At 48.9% G+C, this 19698-nt stretch overlaps 1 protein-coding gene across 1 annotated transcript in view; it reads left to right on the forward strand.

Moving 5' to 3' along the window:
* Nucleotides 1-19698, forward strand: part of ADGRB1 (adhesion G protein-coupled receptor B1) — a 279184-nt gene that overhangs the window by 78851 nt on the left and 180635 nt on the right. The window contains exons 3-4 of the mRNA XM_024214406.2: nucleotides 4138-4245; nucleotides 17402-17566. Of these exons, the coding sequence (XP_024070174.1) occupies nucleotides 4138-4245; nucleotides 17402-17566 (273 nt within the window). The remainder of the gene's footprint in view (nucleotides 1-4137; nucleotides 4246-17401; nucleotides 17567-19698) is intronic.

The raw sequence follows: 19698 nt of genomic DNA on the forward strand, positions 1-19698 counted from the left end.
TACTCCCGCTGTGGAATGCAGACCTCCAGCTGTGGAATGCAATACTCCAGCTGTGGATGCCCTGGAACCATGTAGAGAAGGACTGTAACCTCCTTGCTCTGTGTGGCAGTGCCTCTGCATATGCATCCTCTTTTTGCTCATCTCGCACTGCAAGCTCCTGTCTCATTTACTGCACACTCACCCCTAGGTCTCTTGCAGCACCACTGCTGCACAGGTCTCTCCTTCCCATTGAATATCTGTGCTGGGGATTATTGCCTTCCCCAGATATCGTTTCTAATGAGAGTCTCATTTGGTTATTTTCTGCCTGTGTTTAAAACTTCTCTGGATTCCCTGGTGTCATTTCTGTGTCCTCAGTGCCAGCTCCTCCACTGCTGTCTGGATGGTTCCTTAGCCTACAGCGTACATGACAGATCATTTATGTAGATAAGACCTAAAATACCACCGGACTTAACACTGATCCCTGTATTACCCTCCCTCCGTTCGCTACATTGCCGAAGGGCTGCTGAGTTCCATGCACCCGGGTCGCGTCTGTGCCCCATTTCTCTTGTGTCGCTCCCCTAACAAAGCTCCTGCAGACTGACTTTGGGCTGGATCCAAATCCCACTGAGAGTTTTTCCATGGACTACACTGGGAGTTGGATCAGGCCCCCTTTATGCAGGGCGAGAGAGTGCCGCCCTGAATGACTCAGCACCACCACTGACTATTTTTTGGGTGACCATTCCAAGCAATTCCAAACGAGGCCCAGTGGGAATGTCCCTGCTTAGTGTGAAAACAGGGCTGGATTCACCCATTTTACACTGGAGTCACCCCCTTGATGTCGATGGAGTGACACCGGTGTAAAAGTGGAGTAAGCCAGTGGTAAATCAGACCCTTAGCGGGCAAAAGGGCTGGCATTTTCAGCCCGTGGTTCTGATCAGCTGTCATTGGGTGAGATACGGCAGCTCAGGCCTATCCTGTCAGCAGGGGAACAAAAGCAATCACACAACTTAGCTAAGACCAACACGAACCATCAGGAGACTCTAATCAGACGGAACCCAGACACTCCGTGGCAGGTCCTGTCAGGGAACTAACCCCTTAGTGACAGCCAGGGAAAGCAATGGAACAGCATGGAACGTGTTCCTAATGAGACCCCGTCGACAGATTAGTAAATAGACCGCTGTGGAGGGAACACGTCTGAGATGCCTTTGTCATGAATAATCATCCAGGGTAGCATCTCCTACTTCAACTTCTGAGGACAGATTCACCCAGCACCAGATCTAAGCCCCACTTAACGCCCGGGTCAGTCCCACGGGCCGGATTTTCAAAAGTGCTCAGCACCCACTGGCCCCTGTTGCTCTCACTCAGGACAAAATTGGAGTTTAGCTCTTGTGAAAATTAGGTCCCAATTGTGGGTGCTGGGCCTTGTTGAAAATCTGGTTTGAAGTGATTAAATGGTTCTTAGGCCTCTTTCTGTCCTACTGCTCTGGAGTGAATTTCACCAGCAGTGCATCTTCTGGGGGACTGGAAAAAAAAATCAAAGGCACACCTGAGATAACTCCCTCCACCTCCCCATATCTGCAGGTAGAAAGTCTTACTAATAGAACCTGAGATTAGTGAAACTGACCGCATTTTTAAAAGCCAATTTGCTTTATCTGTTTTCCCACCCTTCCAAAATCACCAGTCGCTTTTGAAAACCGTGGCCCTGGGTTTTTACACCACGTCCATTGCTGAGCTCCCAACAAATCTATTTAAAGCTCCATCGCTAAACATGGCTGCTCATCCCTGCTTCTGCTCCCAATTTGAATGAGTTTTGAGTCTGAGGGCGGCTTATGGTGGCCAAGGGATGCTGTAGAGTCTCATGGTTTTGATCCTTTCAAAACCGTGGCTTTAGAGTAGATTAGACTAGACTAGACTTGAGTGGTTTGGGGGTAGGTATGTAGGTAGGGGCTCGAAACCCCACATTGGAACAGCCCTGAGTTTTCCGGGTATTCAAAATATGAACCTGAGGCCAGATCCAGATTTTCCAGTTGACCCTTATCTGGGTATAACCAACCCCCCAGCCCCACACACGCTTGAATACTGGGATGTTCAAAATCCAGCTATTGATGCTAATTGCATCCTGAGCTCCTCTCCGATAACAGACAGACGCTGTCCATCCTCCTCCTCATTTATTTTGCTGGCAGTCAGTCTCAGACTGCCAGTGCTGGAAGGTTAAGAGAAGTCATAGCAGACTGGTTCCAGGGCTCCTTTGCATGGATGCTGTGGGGGAAGGAGACCAGGGGGGTGGGATTTCAAACTGGCCTTTAATTAGGCAGCCCATATTGGCCTCCTCCGCAAACCAACCTGCTCTACACGAAGTCTGGCTCCCGGCAGGGACGCTCTGCATCCTTCCTCCCCCTCCTCCGCGTTCCCCTTTTTGATGGCGTTACAGACTCGCACCAGCACATGCCTGGAAGCTTCATTAACCTTTATTAATTTTCCCAGGGTTCCAAGGACCGGATTTGTCACCACTTTCAGCCCTCGGCAGCGTGCGTGCTGTTTTGAAAGGGCGAGAGGCTGTTGTGTCTCCATTAGGCAGAACGACCCTCTGTCTGGTATATTCTGTTTGGAAACAAACCAGTTGCCAGATCATAGATTGCTAGGGCCAAATTCTGTTCTCCCTTACACCATATAACGCTGATAGAGTCAGTGGAGTTATTTCAGATTTACACCCAGGTAACTGAGAGCAGAATTCAGAGTAGCAGCTGTGTTAGTCTGTATCCGCAAAAAGAACAGGAGTACTTGTGGCACCTTAGAGACTAACAAATTTATTTGAGCATAAGCTTTCGTGGGCTACGGATCGAAGAAGTGGGCTGTAGCCCCGAAAGCTTATGCTCAAATAAATTTGTTAGTCTCTAAGGTGCCACAAGTACTCCTGTTCTTTTTGAGAGCAGAATTTAGATCCTGGCAATTCTCCCTTCCATTGTTTGTTCCCCTCTAAGGGCATTTGCATGTAGAAACCACTGTTCTGGGTGTGCAACCTGCTGGATGCCACAGAGGGTATGAATCTACTTCAGGTGACAGCTAGCGTGCTAAGGGCTTAACATGGGAAGTTAAGCCGAATTAGAAAAGAGTTAAGCTAAAGTGAAACAAAGCCACTTTCTTTTGAATAAGAGCATCCACACACAGGTTAAATGCGTTTTAACGAATGCACTTTAAATTAGTTAATTTGGCATAACTTTCCTGCATGTCCCCATGTAGACATGCCCTCAAGGCCTGATCCAGAGCCCACTGAACTCAGTGGGAGAGGTCACTGGTTTCAGTGTGCTTTGGATCAGGATTTTTGTCCTTCAGCTGAAGCAGTAGAGACTCCTGCTCTTAGCTCTGGAGTCCCTGGGGTCAAGGACTAGATGTCTGGTGGTCTCTACCCTTAGCCAGTCATGTGATGGGGGCCGACAATGTTGTGTCCTCCCCTTCTCCGATCCTGAAGAATCCCCTTCCTTTGCAAATTCCCCTCTGCCCTTCCCATCTCCACGATGCCCTGTAGATAGCTGCAGACCAAAACCAGCTCGGGAAATAACCCAGGCGAGGTGGAGTTGTATGCTAATAATACTAATACCTAGCTCCTATATAACACTTTCCATCGTAGAGCTCAAAGCGCCTTACAGAGAGAGGTGAGACTCATTGTCAATGCATCTCAAAGGTCAGCAGAACCCTAATGTGTACAAGGAAAGCTGCAGAAATTGGCTTGTCTTAGGGGCCTAATATGAAGTTGCCTATTGTTTGCAAACACTTTTCTAGTGTGCCTAGCATTAAACCGCCCTGTATCTGTTGATACCTCCTGGGGGTTTCCTAGAGAAGGGTCTGGGGGGGGGGGCCTGCACAACTTCACTGAAAGCTATTATGTGAAGCTTAGGGGACGGATGAAACGGGTCCCAGCCTCTAAGTGCTAAAGCCCCTGGTTTGACGGCAGCCCAAGCCAATGATTTGGCTCAGGAGCTAACGCTGACAGGGGAGGGGGGACGTCTGTGATGCAAATCAGCAGCGCTGGGACTCTGAGCTCCATGCTGCCGAACTGGGCTTTGCTGTTGGTTGTTGTTTTCTCAAATGTAACTTTGTAGTGAAAGATCTCACAGCGTGAACCCAGGTTTATTTACGTGACCCATTGCCTTGCCGTAGCCAATGGACGCTATAATTCCAGAAGCCAGTCGCTGAGGTCCACAGATAACAGAAAGCGAGAGGATGCTGATGAACTGCAGCAGTATGGATACCCCGCACCTCAAATAGGTAAGCTCCGAACTAAGGCAACAATCTCCTGATCCTTCGGTGGGGCTGGGGCCTGGATTTCCAGGCAGAGTTGGGGTCTGCCCTGGTCTAAACAGCCAGCTGACTTTTTTTCTTCCCAGGCGACAGACACCAGACATTAGGGTAACGGTCATTGCCCAGCATAACCCCATCCCGCTCTTTCTAAGGGGTTTGTACTGCCACCCGTCACCGTAGGATCAGGGCATTTCAGGAAACATGCAATCAACCAAACTCAGTCCGTGTTGCTCACAATCCACTCGTCAGCAGGAGTGATGCCTGCTTCCGAATCCCTGGCTAGAGATCTGACACTCGGCAACGATTTTGATCAGCGGTGGGGCCATTAAGCCAAAGCTGGCGTGACGGTGACATAAAGGGGCCCAACGCGCAGGTGATATACATGCCATGCATTCCCCTTGACCCCCAAGGACGGGTGGGGGTAGGGGTCGGGGAGAGGAGTATATCAGTGTGGGCATTGCCTTAGGCATTCACTTCTGTGTGGGAAGGCAGGTTAGGTGGCACTGGGATGACAGGTTTTTCCACCCGTATCTTCCAGCAATCAGGAAAGAATGCGGGCAACAACAGATAACATGCTCTAGGAACTCAGGAGTTCACTGGCACATGCCTTTTCCCCTCGCCCCTCCCCGCCTCTTGCCCATGTTGTTGTAGGATTCAGGACTTTTGTATCCCACTCTCTGCAGTTCTGGGTTTGATCCAGGTAGCAGGACAGGGACGATCAAGGATTCTGCATCCGATTCTGCTTTAGGGCCTGGGAGGTTCTGAGCTCCCTCCACACCTGCTGACTTCAGCCTTCAGCGTTTTGCAGGAGCTCCTGGCACCACATGGTTGGACCCCACCTGCCCTGTGATTACACCAGCTGCAGGTTAAAAGCATTGTCCTGAGGCCTTTACTCTCGCCTTTGCTTTCGAAAGGCTCAAAGAGACACCAAAGCTGTGACCTAGATTGCAGGGAACCAAATCCTCAACTAGCCTACTCGCACTGAAGTCAGTAGAACCTGCCAATTGACGCCGTCTGAGGATCCAGCCCCATGTCAGTAGGCAGCACCGTGCAAGCGTTTCCAAGGTTCCCAGGTGTTAGGGCAGAGTTTGGCGGCTTTCCCCATGGGGGAGGGTGTGGTCTGAATTTTCTTGAAAGTAGAAAGGGGTGGCTTTGCCTGCTCCATTTCTCAGCCGCTCTGCACTGGCCGACAGCGCAGGGGCGGTGAGTTGGGTAGCGATAGAATAAAGGAACCCAAGCTGCTTGGACAGCCTGCTGGTGAGAGTGTCTTGTGATTAAGGAGCTGGCTTTGCATTAGAGAGATGATAGTGAATCTCAGGGCAGAAGCTGAGTTTCTGGACACTCGTTCAAAGCACAAGAAAGAGAATGAGAGACAAAGGGTGAGGCAGAGAGGGAGGGGAATTGTAGTAAATGGCACCTCACTTCCCTGGCCATTTCTGCAGTCACTTGATCTGTACGGTCTCAGGTGTCCTACAGCTGGAAAAAGCAGCTCTGTAACAACCCTTATCTCAGTGGTTCTCAAACGGAGGGTCGAGACCCTTCAGGGGGTCGCGAGGTTATTACATGGGAGGTCGCGAGCTGTCAGCCTCCACCCCAAACCCCGCTTTGTCGCCAGCATTTCTAATAGTGCTAAATATTTAAAAAAGTGTTTTTAGTGTATAAGGGAGGTCACACTCAGAGTCTTGCTATGTGAAAGGGGTCACCAGTACAAAAGTTTGAGAACCACTGCCTCAGCTAATGCAGTGTTGTTGGAACTGTGTCGGGCCCAGGATATTAGAGAGACGAGGAGGGTGAGGGAATATCTTTTATTGGACCAACTTCTGCTGGTGAGAGAGACGAGCTTTTGAGATACACAGAGATCTTCTCCAGGTCCAGGAAAGGTCCTGAGAGTGTCACAGCTAAATACAAGATCGAACAGATAGTTTAACATGAGTAGTTAGCACATATTCTAAGGGACCATTCAAGGTGAGGTGGCTCGTTAACACCTGTGTAGTTATAGGACAAAACAGGGAGTTAGTGGGTTACAGATGGTTGTAATAAGCCATAAATCCAGTGTTTTTATTAAGACCAGGATTTTTAGCGTTTAGCAATGTTCTGAATTTAAGCTCCCAGGGTCATCTTTGGAAAGCATTGTGCAGGTTTCCTTCGAGGACCAGGCGTGATAGGTCAGATTTAGAGTGATAACTTCATGAGAGGTGTTCACCCATAGGTGATACGGTGTTCTTGTCGTTTATCATTGTCCTGTGAAAGTTCATGCGAGAGCGTAGTGTCTGGTTTCACCCACATCACTGTTGTTAGGGCATTCCGTGCACTGAATGAGGTACGCCGCGTGTTGTGATAGACATGTGTGGGACCCCTGTGATAGGCATGCGTGGGGAGTGTTGATCGTGGTAGCAGTGGAGATATCACAACATGTGGTGTCCTTCATCCAGTGCACTAAGTGATTGATCTTGTATTTAGCTGTGACACTCTCAGTACCTTTCCTAGACCTGAGGAAGAGCTCGGTGAAGCTCAGAAGCGCGTCTCTCTCACCAACAGACGTTGGTCCACCCACCTGTAGTAAGAGGAGGCCCTGAGATATAAACCTTGGTATCAGAAGCCTGGTATGAGGCCTAAGGCCTGAACTAAAGTAATGGTCAAGACTTTGCTAACATAAAGCAAAGTTAAGCTGTGAGCCAGAGGCAGGCCCTGCTCACAGAAGTTGGCAAGGAAAGGGCTGATGCTGCAAAAAGAGACATACCTAAACGGTACTGGACACCAGATATCAGAACATACACTATGATGGAATTTTCCACAGATAACATGGAACAGGCCGACCCATCCCAATGACAGGGGCAAAAGGGTAAAATGATGGATAGAGTTGTTTTGATCAAACCGATCTGTACAAGGTGAGAGGCGGCACCTTACTACGTAGAGGGATTGTACCTTGCTGCGTAGAGGGGTTGCACCTCAATACGTCAGGAGTGATGTGTAACTTGTTTGTACCTGTGTATAAGAATGTATCCCTGGGGTGGTGTCTTTGTCCGGCCGAGGGGGCAGTGGAAAGTCCCGCCACTGACTGAGCCGGGTCCATTGCCAAGAGGCACTTTCTCGTAGTATGCCCGGTAGACTAAGTAATCTACGGGGAACTGCAACTGTGTCCGAGGTCGCAATAAACCTGGTCGACGTGACTTTGCATCGTACTAGACTCTGTGGTCATTGGGGGTTCTCTTCGGGTCTGCTGGGTCAGCTATCTGCGCAGAGCTGGGGCAGCACACAGAGGGAACACACGCACGCAGCCGAGTGATATCAACGTGGGAGAAAGCAGAGCACCACACCGGTAGCATCTGACAACACCACCTTTTCTCTCCAAACCCTTAGCTAAGGTAGCAGGAATATCACGTCACTCCTTTCTGCAGTGCCGCCGGACCTCACACCTGGCCTGGATGGCAGATCCGTTTCTAGACGCCAGGTGAAATGAGCCTCTCTTGGCAGCGTACAGCGGAGTGACAGACAAGGGGAGACAGGAAGCAATGCGTGCAGAAGAGGGATGGATGGGGAGGGGAGTCGATAGCAGTGCTTGGCAAAATGAGTATGCAAATAAATATATCCCCGTTAACACGGGGCGGGGAGCTGCACTAGCAAGAAGAGGGCCAGATCCTCCACTGGTGTAAATCAGCATAGCTCTGGAAAGTTCAGTGGCGCTTCGCTGAGGATCTGGCCACGCCGCTGGTGTGTTTAAACCTTGGTCACTACACAAGAGGAAGGACCAAATTCCAGCAGGTACCTGGCACTGTTCCTCCTGACGCGGCCCACGTGCTGCTTCCCAGCGGCCTTTGCCAGAGGCCGGGTGGATGAATGAGGAAGAGGCGACAAGTGGGAGGATGTCAGATCTGCAGGAGTCACTCAGATATCGGGTAGGATCGTAGGGAAGGAAGGAGAGCAATCTGCTGCTTGGATTCTGCAGAAGGCGGGAGGGTGAGGCAGCAGGTTGAATTTCCCTTCACGGCCCAGAACAGTTTCTCTCAAAGCCAGCAAGTCACTGGAATTGATCCTGGATAGCAGCGTGAATCAACAGCGGAGCGGTGCCCAGTTCATTCTCTCTGCCTGCTGCATCTGCCATCATGCCCTCACCACCTGGAGAGGTGGCCTCGCGCTGCCGGTGAGTCACCTCAGATAGTCCCTAGAGGCAGCAAGTGCAAATGCCCCATTGGGCCTTTTCCCTCCCCGTGTGCACATTGTCCCAGCAGCTCCCCTGGGACCAGTTTCTGATCTCAGTTACCTCCGTGTAAATCCAGACTAACTCTGTTCAAGTCAATGGACTTACTCCGGATTTACACCGTCACCTCCGCAGAGCTACTCTGGATCTACACAGGTGTAAGTGAAGACAGAACTGATCGCCTGGGTTAAATTTGTCCCTGCTGTCCGTGGATTTATTTATAGCCGTGATGAATTTGGCTCTTAGTGCCTGGTTCCGATCTGACATCTGCAGCGATGATTGCATGGCCTTTCCTGGCGTTCCTCCTGATTTGCACCTGTGTAAGTGAGACGCGAGTCAGGCCCTTTGTCATTTACACCACCCTACCCTGCTGAGTGGAGAGAGGCTCATTGAAACAAGTGGGTCTGCCATCACAGACAGGCACCGAGAGCTAGTTCCCCTTCCAGAGCTTGGGGTGGGGGGGGAGCCCCCCCCAGTCTGAGCATGAACACTGACTTGGTTCTAGTAATAGATAATCCATCATTAGTAAGAAAGGAGTCACTCATCATGTTGTTTGTAGCTATGGAGATGGGAAACACCTGGCCCTGGCCAGTCATCTTGTTTGTCCTCCTCGGCCAGTACAAGATTGTTCCCCACAGTATGTTCCCCGATACGCTGGCCCAGTACCATTTCAGGTGACTCAAATGGTGAGCCGTTCCTATTAGATGTGATGGTTACAGTTGCTTGTGTTGCACTGAACCCAGATATCATGGCCAAGTGATTACTGCTTGCAAAACTAAACCTGGATTACTAAATCCACAGAGGCAAAGTCCAAGGGGATTCGGCATTTGAAGAGTGAAGGAAATGGCCGGTTGAAATGGATCTCAGTTCCCCAGGTTGCATTTGGAAAGCTACCTCTCTAACAAGGAGAGAGATCGGTGGAGGGACCAACGTTTCCAAGGGTCAATTTTCTTTTTGTGAAACAAACAAACAAAAAAATCATTTCAAATCAAACAAAACATTTTGTTGTGAGACATTTGAGACGGTTGGTTTTGATTTCAACCGTTTTTATTTAAATTTTAAAAAGTGAATGTCAAAACGAAAAATTGTTTTGAGTCCAAAATCCCAACTTTTGTAATGATTTTTGCCAGTTTTTAAAAAGAGAACGTTGTTGAAATAGTTCAGGTTAGTTGAAACAGCGTTTTCTGGTGGAAAGCAATTCTGATGAACCATTTTCGAGCAGCCCTACCTACGGGGAACATAACCAGAGTCCAGCTAAGTAGGAGATTCATTCAGCAGGGCTGGTGCAGTCACAGCACAGCGTGGGATCTCTCAGGTTTTAGCGAGCCAGAGCAGTCTCAGCGACAGCCCTTGTTAATCTGACACAAGAGCTAAAGCTTTTCCACCGGGCGCTGGGGAGAGGTGAGCAGGCAGCCTTCACGTCCAACTTCACCTGCTGCGGCTTTACATTTGATTAGCCTGTTAAGATGCATAACAAGCATCTGCTGGGCTCGCCAGTAACCAGAGGGCAGCACCCCTAGGACACAGTGAAATGGGAGAGAATTATTGTTCCCTGTAGACAGGAGCCCAGCAGTCCCTTGGCTTTGCCACTCACTGCACCATCCCTGTAACACGCGCTCACGCACACTGGGTTCTTGCCTTCACTTATCACCCAGGATGGTTTATATTTTTTTTTAAATGAAGAATTCGGCAGTTACCATGGAAAAATCCCAGCTCCAATCACCCTGTAACTTTGCATCCGTTCAGATCTGGATCTGAGCTGTCAGGCCTGCTGGGAATATGCTGAAAGCAGCAAACCTGCAGGAGCAGGTGGGACAAGGTCACCTCTGTGATCCTGTGGGAAACGTGGAGACCTGGCTCTGTCGGATCTTGCAGTGCAAGGAGGGTAAAAGTCAGGACGTGAGCCACTTTAACTGATGAGATACACAGCGTGAGCCTGGTCGCTCTACTAGTTGGAACGTGGTGTGAAGTTAAGGATGCAAACCCTTGACAGCAGCCTTCCTCCACTGTCAAACTCGTGAGGCGGGCTGCTAATTTCTCTTCTTCCTTGGAGCACTGTAGCCAGCTGCCGGTGTGGTGACGCTGACAGTCTCTTGATCTGCACCTCTGCTAACTCCCTCCTCAGCTAAGCATGTGCAGCTGTGAACGAAAAAGGAAGAGAGAAAGCAATTCCCCATAACCATCTGGGAAAGGGGCTGTCAGCAGTCTGCTGACTGCACCGGCGTTTCCAGGGCCCTGCCCATCTACAATGGAGATCGGAGCTGATGCGTTTGCAGCTTTCGCTTATTCCGCAAAACAAGGAGCTAGTCTGACAAAGCTACTTCCAGCCTGTAGGAAATTAATTAAGCTTCCTGGGCACACATGTGCACTCACATATTGATTGGATTTTTTTTTTTTAATTTGTTTGCCAAGACAAATTCCCATCACAATCAGCACCCGCGGCTAAGGCCGCAGCTGAGCAGCTGTGACTGTTTCTCATTGTTAAACCCAGCAAAGTGATGTCCTAGACTCCAGTTTATTCTGCCGCTGCAGGATACACATAACTCCCAGTGAAGTCAATGAGAGTCACTCCTATCCCAGGGGCAGAGAACAGGACCAGGGGAAGGAGTCAGGAGGGTTTCCCATTTTTCTCCCCCTCCCACCTTTTTCCTTTCCCTTTGTCCGTCTCCTATAAAATTGGGCTGGATGAAACAGAGGAGAGTATACTATGGGGAACAGTATACTGTGGCCAGCTACCATACTGATGGGCATCCTGGAAGTAAATGGATGGATGGAAAGGCCCTACACTGGCATAGATGACGGATGATGGGTGAGCTAACCAGGACCGGATTTAGGGGCAGGCAACTCAGGCGACCACCTCGGGTGCCAGGGTTGGGGGAAGGGGTGCTGTTTTTGTTGTTAGCGACAAAAGGGAAAATAGAATATTTGAAGTGAAATGTTTCAGGTATTCCGAATGTGGCTTCATTTTTCATTAACCTCCTCGAATGTTCCGGACCTTTGTAGAATCTTGTGGAACCTTCCAGACTTTTTGAGAACGACATTTCCCTCAAACCTTGTAGAATGTTGTCAGCCATGTTTTCGTGGGTATATAAGGGGCGGGACGCCGCCAGTCAGTCTTACAAGTCAGGGGTAAGTCATGCATGCAAATTGTGCATCAAAGTCGTGAAATGGGCTACAAATGCAATGCAAATAAGGTCTTCAAAAGTTTAACAAACGGAGTGGCGGGCGGGGTGTCTGTGTGTGCCGAAGACGCTCCTTGCCTGGGGCACCATTTGACCCTGGAGCTAGCCTAACACCAGAGGTCTGCCCCCATCGCTGATTACTACGATTGCTCATCATCAGCAATCATTGAGCCTAGTTTATCCCCTGGGTGTTGCGCTAGCATGGACAGATACCACCACTGACAGCAGGCATCACCACATTTTGAATCTCTTGACTGTGGTGAAAGGAGCAGCGGCGCAGCCTTCCAGCATACCATGAGCTGGTGCAGTTGCAGGGCTTTCTGTCAGGATCCCAGGTCATAGGCCAGCAGATCTAGTGGTCGGAGCAGGAATCAGGATCAGGACACCAGAACCAAGGGTCAGAACCGGAGTCAGAGAAGACAGGAGCAGGGCTGGTTCGGAGGCCGCGGTGAGGCTACGGCAGGACTGGAGCAAGGGCAGGTGCAGGGCAGAGTTGAGGCTGGGTGCAGGGCTTGGAGCGAGACAGGCACAAGGAGGCAGAGAATCCGCAAGCAGGTGCATGGAGCAGCCAGTCAGCTTCACCTGCTGCTTGGCTTAAGGGCTGGCCTGCAAGCTTCCTCAGCCAATCAGGCATGGCGGTCCATGAGGCACAGCTCCGGGGCCTTACACCTGATGCTTTCCGAGCCCACTTGTCTGCTGCAGACCCCACTGTGCTAAGCACCTGCATAGCCTGTGGGAGTCTGGCTGGCCCGCATTAAACCAGGCGTCCTGGTCTGTCATTGTGTGATAGCATTAATCTTTCTTCCATGCCAGCACCCTCTCATAAGTACTTGTTACTTATACAGTAGCAGTTGACTTGGTGTTATATCAGGTAGTTGCATTGGGTTGTGTCATCCCCACTGCTTCATGATGCAGGGGGCACAAAAAGAGTAGGAAATGCGCCTGACTGCCCTGTGATTGTCAGAGGGAGGGGAGAGGCATCAACATGGCATTGCCCTCTCACCTGAGCTTGTGGAAACTCCAATGGGAAGAAAAACAGCTTCCGTATCTTAGTGCATCTACTTGGAGCAGCATGTCCTGGCCTTTTTTACATGGGAGAAGCAATGAGACATGTACTGCAGTTATATTATTCAGCCACTAGATAGCTCTGTGTGCTGCATAGAGTTCCAGGCAGGCTGTGTTCCCTGGTAAAGAAATGAAACAAAGCTGGAACTCAAGTTGTGTGTAAGTCTGCTTACTTGTGACTGTGCTTGTAGCTGTTTCCTTTAGGGTTAGGGGCCTAGGGTCCCGGTTAGGGCCTCCCCTCTAAGAAGGTCTGTGATTAACTATATTTTAACAGCAGGGGAACACAGGACCCTGTGTACTTACATGGATCGTACTATGCTAAGACACCACTGTCACATCATGCTTACCATGGATTAAACTAGTTAGCAGTGACTGGTGAAGTAGAAGCATTCTATACAGCACTGGTGCCTGGCAGAGGGACCTCTTGTTCTAAAAACAGTAGCGGAGTGTGTCTCTGCTAAAATGACCCCCACCGCCCATGGGCGAAGTGGTGTAAACCCCGATTGGGGACAGGCTTCTTTGGGCAGAATCTTGTCCTTAAATAAGTGACATTTAACTGGCACTAATTAGAGACACGGAATGCAGCGATTAGTAAATATGAACATATTTAAACTATAGGGGCCAGATCTGCAACTGGTGTAAATTGGAGTCGCTCCGCTGAAATCAATGGAGCTACACTGATTTACACCAGGTGAAGATCTGACCTGAGAAGCACAAAACGTTCTACGGGCAAGATTTTTGTGATTGGCACCCTCGGGATGTGGATAAAGATTTCCTGTGGCCTCATGCCCAGGGGTTCTGAGCAGCTCTGTGGAACAGGTCCAGAGTGAGTGGAAACTTGTTGAATTCCCATTTTTCAGGGCTTGAGGCTTGGACAGGCATATTTCCCCAGGCAGCAGAGATAAAACATTTTTAAAAAACCTACTCTTTTGAATTAGAAAGTGGGGTCAGGGGAAATGCAAGAGCTGTGATGGTGATTGCAAAAGGTCCCGCCAGATTCCCTTTCCCTCCTAATCATGGCTCTCTATACTGTGAAAGGGAAAATGCCCAGAATAAGGAAGGGGGAAGAGAGGGAGGAGGTGAAACTTGGGCCACAGAGGACATGAATTCCTCTAATAGTACCACGATGTACAGAAGGCAGCATCCTACCTCTCATTTCAATGTGGCACTTTCAAATGTGCATCCGAGACAGCCGCCGGGATATGATTAGATTGCAGAGCAGACTATTAAATTTCCCATTCTCTATGCACCATACAATTGACAGAGAGAACACATAAGTCTCACTACGGGCTTTTCCCATGCCTCTCTCTTTAGAAATGACTTTCCAGACTAGACAGGTAGTGTTTAAAGAGCCAGATAAGAGGGATGGCCTGCCTCTTGGTAACAGTGTAGATGATGTACCAAAAGCATGAGCCACTGCAGCACGTTTGAGGCAGAAGCAGATAAGCCCCGTCACCGTCTGCAGTTGAGGGGCCAGCTTTGCTGTGATCCCCCCCAAGAGCAGATGGCCCACACCCGACTTTCCAAGCCCTGCCAAGAAGGTCATTGTCTTTACACTCTTGGCTTGGTTGTCTGCTAAAAGACTGGTGTGGCGGAGGTGGGAATTGCTGGAGAGGGGGTTAAAAAAAATCCGTGGTGGTTTCCTGAGCAGTGCAAATCATTAAGTGCACAATTAACGCCATGTGAGGGTATGTCTGCACGGCGAGTGAAAGGTGTGATTGTGTCCGGGGTAAGCACACCTGTGCTAGTTTAAATCTAGCGAGCACAGGTGATAATAGCAGTGCAGCTGGGGTGGCGTGGCTTCTGCACGGGCTAACAACCAGAGTACAGGCCCTCCAGGGACCCTAGGTAGGTCCTCTGGTTGTTAGCCTGCGCTGAAACCTGGGCCACCACATCTATATGGCTATCGTTACCCGTGCTAGCTAGGTTAAAGCTAGATCAGGTCTGACTACCCCTGCTACAGTTACACCTTCACTTTCAGTGTAGACGTACCTATAGAGGAAAGTCTGAAGGGAAGACTGGAAGCAGCAGTCTAAGAGCTTTCCCTGGATATTACACCAGTTGTTGGGCATCTTGTAGGAGACAAGGGTGCTGCTAAGGTGGTGGTGATGGAGAAGGCTCATGAGGAGTGGAACTCGCCGCTAGGGAACTGTAAGTCCAGTAATGCTGTATCTGTCTGACAGGGCTGTCAGAATGCCATCAGTTATCAAAGACTTGGCCCAGTTGTCATGACAATCCCGTCCTTTTGTACCGATCTCCCAGAAGATCCTCTACTTCAAAATCAGATGCTGGAGAGAGATGCTTTGCTGCTGTCTCAAGGTCTCTAGACAAGGACTGATTACTCTAGAAGCAGTGACTGAGACTAGCAGTTCCTAGAGTTGGTCTAACAGCCACTGGTTGGATGGGTTAATCTCCAGATGCAAATCAACAGAACAAAGTGGTATTGATCATCTTTGGCTTAATGAACATGGTCAGTTGCATCTAGTATTCTTCCTGTGTCCCCCATTCACACTGAGCAGGGGAGACAGGACTGCAAGCACCAAACCTCTCCTTTTCTTGTCGTCTAATCTTGCGGGAGGGTATCTGTGCTGTGAATGGGCAGCCCACGGTGGTTGTTTTACAGCAGAGATGGACCTGAATTTGTAGAAGGTAAATATTTGTCCTAATCTCTCTCCTATTTAATTCTGCCATGCAATATCAGCCAGAGCAGGAGCCAGTGAGACGTCAAGCAAAGGAAATCAAGACAAGTCCAACCCTCTTTGTGGTTAAGGCTCTCTGTGAACCTTCCCCTCCACAGGTCCTCATCCACTGGTCGCTCTTAAATCCAGAGTTACCAATGGCCTTTGTCATAAACATACAGCTAAGGGTAGCATAAAATCCCTCCTTTACCTGTAAGGGGTTAAGAAGCTCAAATAATCTTGTTGGCACCCGACCAAAAGGACCAATAAGGAAAGAAGATACCTTCAAATCTGGGAGGGGGAGAGGTTTTGTTTGTGCTCTCTTTGTTGTTCCCTCTGTATAGAGAGGGAGACACCAAGCAGGTAGCCCTGCTCCCACTGAAATAATACATCTAAGATTACAGAAATTGTAAGTAATAGCAAGGAAATGCATTAGATTATCTTTTGTTTTAGCTTGTGAATTTTCCCTATGCTAAGAGGAAGGTTTATTCCTGTTTTTGTAACTTTGAAGTTGAGCCTAGAGGGGAAATCCTCTGTGTTTTAAATCTTTTTATTACCCTGTAAAGTTACCTTCCATCCTGATTTTACAGATGTGCTTCTTTTACTTTTTTCTTTATAATAAAGTTCTGCTTTTAAGAACCTGATTGGTTTTTAATGTCCTAAAACCCAAGGGTCTGGCTGGTGCTCACTTTGTTAACCTATTCGGTTGGTATATTATTCTCCAGCCTCCTCAGGAAAGGGGGTGAAGGGGCTTGGGGGGATATTTTGGGGAAATAGGAACTCCAAGTGGTCCTTTTCCTAAATCTTTGTCTAAATCACTTGGTGGTGGCAGCAATACTGTCCAAGGACAAGGAAAGGAATTTGTGCCTTGGGGAATTTTTTAACCTAAGCTGGTAGAAATAATCTTAGGGGGTCTTTCATGCGGGTCCCCACATCTGTACCCCAGAGTTCAGAGTGGGGTGGGAACCCTGACAGCCTTCACTTCATCCTTACAGTGGGACATCATTAAACATCAACTGTCCGAATAGCTTCAATCCTCAGAAGCAGTTGAAATATAAGCCAACACATGCACTGAATCAGAGAGATCAATAGTTCCTAGAATACCACTGGACAAATATACAGATCACAACTCCGATTGGTCCGATACGGTTTGTCACAATCCCTTGAAATCCCATGGCCCAGTTACCCTGCCAGTGTTTTGTACACAAAGCTCTCCCTGAGCAGTCAGTGGCTATCATAGTCTGGTGAGATAGCACTCAGAGCTTTTAGCTCTGAAAGGGAGATGCCACAAGGGGCTTCTGCTAATTATCTCATGTCGCACTGGTAGGCGGTTGGTGATCTCCTGACCCTACAGTATGGAACTGCGAAGAGGGACATGTTGGTCATTCCTTATCTCCTCTCTTGGGTCAAAGGGTGCTGGGAACGCTGCTCATTCTCTCTCTAATGTCCATCTCTATGGATTGTTCCTGCATATTTTAGGTCCTGTAGGGTACGTTACAGGTGCGCCAGATGTCATTTTCAACACTCTATCTGAAATAAATGAGGTTTCACTAAATGATTATTGTTTGGCTTCTAGCTGTGGGGCTAGGTTCCCGTGTGTGTTGGAGGGTATCGAAGCCATGGGATACCCTCTTCCCTCCCTGCCCATGTCACCTACCTTGGGGTAGGTATTGAAAGGCGACGCAGGCATTTGGGCCACGCTCTTGGTATGTTCGGCCTTTGCTGCAGAGGGGCTGCTTGAGGTTTGGATGGAGGGCAGGGATTATAAGGAACGACTTGATGGGCAGCTTCAGTCAGTGTCCTCACCAGGCTCATCCACTGGTGCAGGCTGGCAGAGGCCAGTGAGGAAGGGGATAGCTGGGGTGGGTTTTCTCTTGTTTTCCAAAGCATGCCGTCACCCCCACCAGACCCCCGTCTCTGCCCTCCCTCACTATAACCGTAGGGGTTACCGCACCCAGGTTCTGACGCCGTGGCCTCACCTTCTGCTCTGAACCTGACAGGTGACCCTGCAGCAGAGGAGTGGTCCCCGTGGAGCGTGTGTTCGACCACCTGCGGGGAGGGCTGGCAGACCAGGACCAGGTTCTGCGTGTCGTCTTCCTACAGCACGCAGTGCAGCGGCCCTCTCCGGGAGCAGAGACAGTGCAACAACTCCGCCGTCTGCCCAGGTGCGCCACCAACTCCACGGGCACAAACGGCGGGGAAGGAGGAGGCGCTCGGGATCTGGGCTCCCGACACTGCACTTACCAGATGTTCCCCGCATTACCAGGAACTGCTCTGCTGTCCAAATCCGAATGGCAAGGAGCGCTCCCCAGCTCGGGATCCAAGACCCTGAGTTTGCAGCCTGATGCAATTTCTGTCTCCCAAGCAGCCATGCTGCTCTCACGTAGCCAAGTCAGATTTCAGAAAGCAATTTATAATGGAGAAACCACCGCTCTCCTGTGCTCACCCACTCTGCCTGTTCCCCTCTCCCCTGCTTCCCAGGATTGCCTTCTACTCATATCACACGGTCACAGCTGGTTTCTGTGGAAAGCCACAGAACCGTAGGCTTTAACGTGTTTCCTGAGGATGGTGGTTTATTCACCACTGGAAATTAACATATTCTTTCCCCATACGAGATAACCCACTGCTAGGGATATGCGACCCCATTCAGTTAAGAACCACTCAGAATCTTTGCTCAGGATTCTGAGGTTTGAAAAAGTGCACTTGCTTCTTTTTTTAGTATGATTGTGTTTGCAGTGGCCTCTGAACTTCCTTATTTGATCCAGAACTTGAGCTGGAGAGGATAAAAACCCACAGAGGAGGTTGGGACTGCTCTTAGGGCACTTGGAACCTAGATTCTATGGTGACAAGTGTACCATACATACCTTGGCTAGATTAGATTAGATTGCTCTACAACTGAGCAGTCCGGGGAAGCCTAAAACTGTGCTATCCTGATTTATAACCCAAACGGCTGCTAGGGTAAACTTCCCAATTCCTGGATGCTGTCCAAACAGAACTGCTGTACTAGACCTGTGTGGAGGATGGAAAGTCTGTTACGTAAAGGGTTTCGAGATTTTGAAATCCGTCGTCATTCCTATTTGGAATGGAACCCAAAAATTGTCCATGAAAGAAAATTCTGAGAAAAAAAAAAGTTTGGGATCTCTGAAAACATTTGGGTTTGATTTGACTTTTTAAAATGGTATATTATGTTATAAAGCATTGGGTTTGTTTAGTTTGGAAAAGAGAAGACTGAGAGGGGACATGATAGCAGTTTTCAGGTATCTAAAAGGGTGTCATAAGGAGGAGGGAGAAAACTTGTTCACCTTAGTCTCTAAGGATAGAACAAGAAGCAATGGGCTTAAACTGCAGCAAGGGAGGTCTAGGTTGGACATTAGGAAAAAGTTCCTAACTGTCAGGGTGGTTAAACACTGGAATAAATTGCCTAGGGAGGTTGTGGAATCTCCATCTCTGGAGATATTTCAGAGTAGGTTAGATAAATGTCTATCAGGGATGGTCTAGACAGTATTTGGTCCTGCCATGCGGGCAGGGGACTGGACTCGATGACCTCTCGAGGTCCCTTCCAGTCCTAGAATCTATGAATCTATGTTATCTTTTTTTTCAAAAACAGAAAGTCATTCCAAAGTGAAAAAATCGGAATGTTTCATTCAGAAAATTGAAATGGGATTGTTAGAACATGTTCAGAATTTGTTTTTTGTTCTGAAGCAAAATTGATCTGATTTTGCAAAGTGTTTTGGTTTCCATCGAGCTACGTTTTCCAGTGGAAAATGGTTTTGTCAAAGTGTTTCTGATCAGCTCTATACTGCACCTTCTGATGGCTAATTCTAGCAGTTACCAGGGGTAACTAGTCAATGCTTGCACAGCCATAACAACATTGGAGTTTTGCAAGCCCATCTAGCTATTCCAAATCTCTTTAGCTCTGCCTGTGATGGTGTCACTGCTGAATGATGCATTAGCACTTAGATGTCTGCCTCCTGACATTGCTGTGACTTTCTAAACGGCTGAGGCCTTGTGGAGGTTTGGAGATAAAAGAGAAAGCATTGGGTAAAGTAGCATTAGCAGAGGTGTTGCGTTTAGTGCCTTTGACATTGGAGCTGTCTAGATTTCATGAAGGTTTTCTCTTTCTGAAAGTGTATTTCTGCTGCTCAAAAAGGCCTTTTTCCCCCAGCACAAAAATGTGAAGGGGGGGAGGGGGAGGTCAGTGAAAAGCGTGTCAGGATTTTTCACGTTTGTGAAACTAGTGAAGAGCCATTTGGTGGCAATTCATGAAATGTTCCATGCCTTTCTCCTCTGCCCATTC

The sequence above is a fragment of the Terrapene carolina genome, unplaced genomic scaffold (genome assembly GCF_002925995.2).
Source record: "Terrapene carolina triunguis isolate 2854851 unplaced genomic scaffold, T_m_triunguis-2.0 Scaffold58, whole genome shotgun sequence".
NCBI lineage: Eukaryota > Metazoa > Chordata > Testudines > Emydidae > Terrapene > Terrapene triunguis.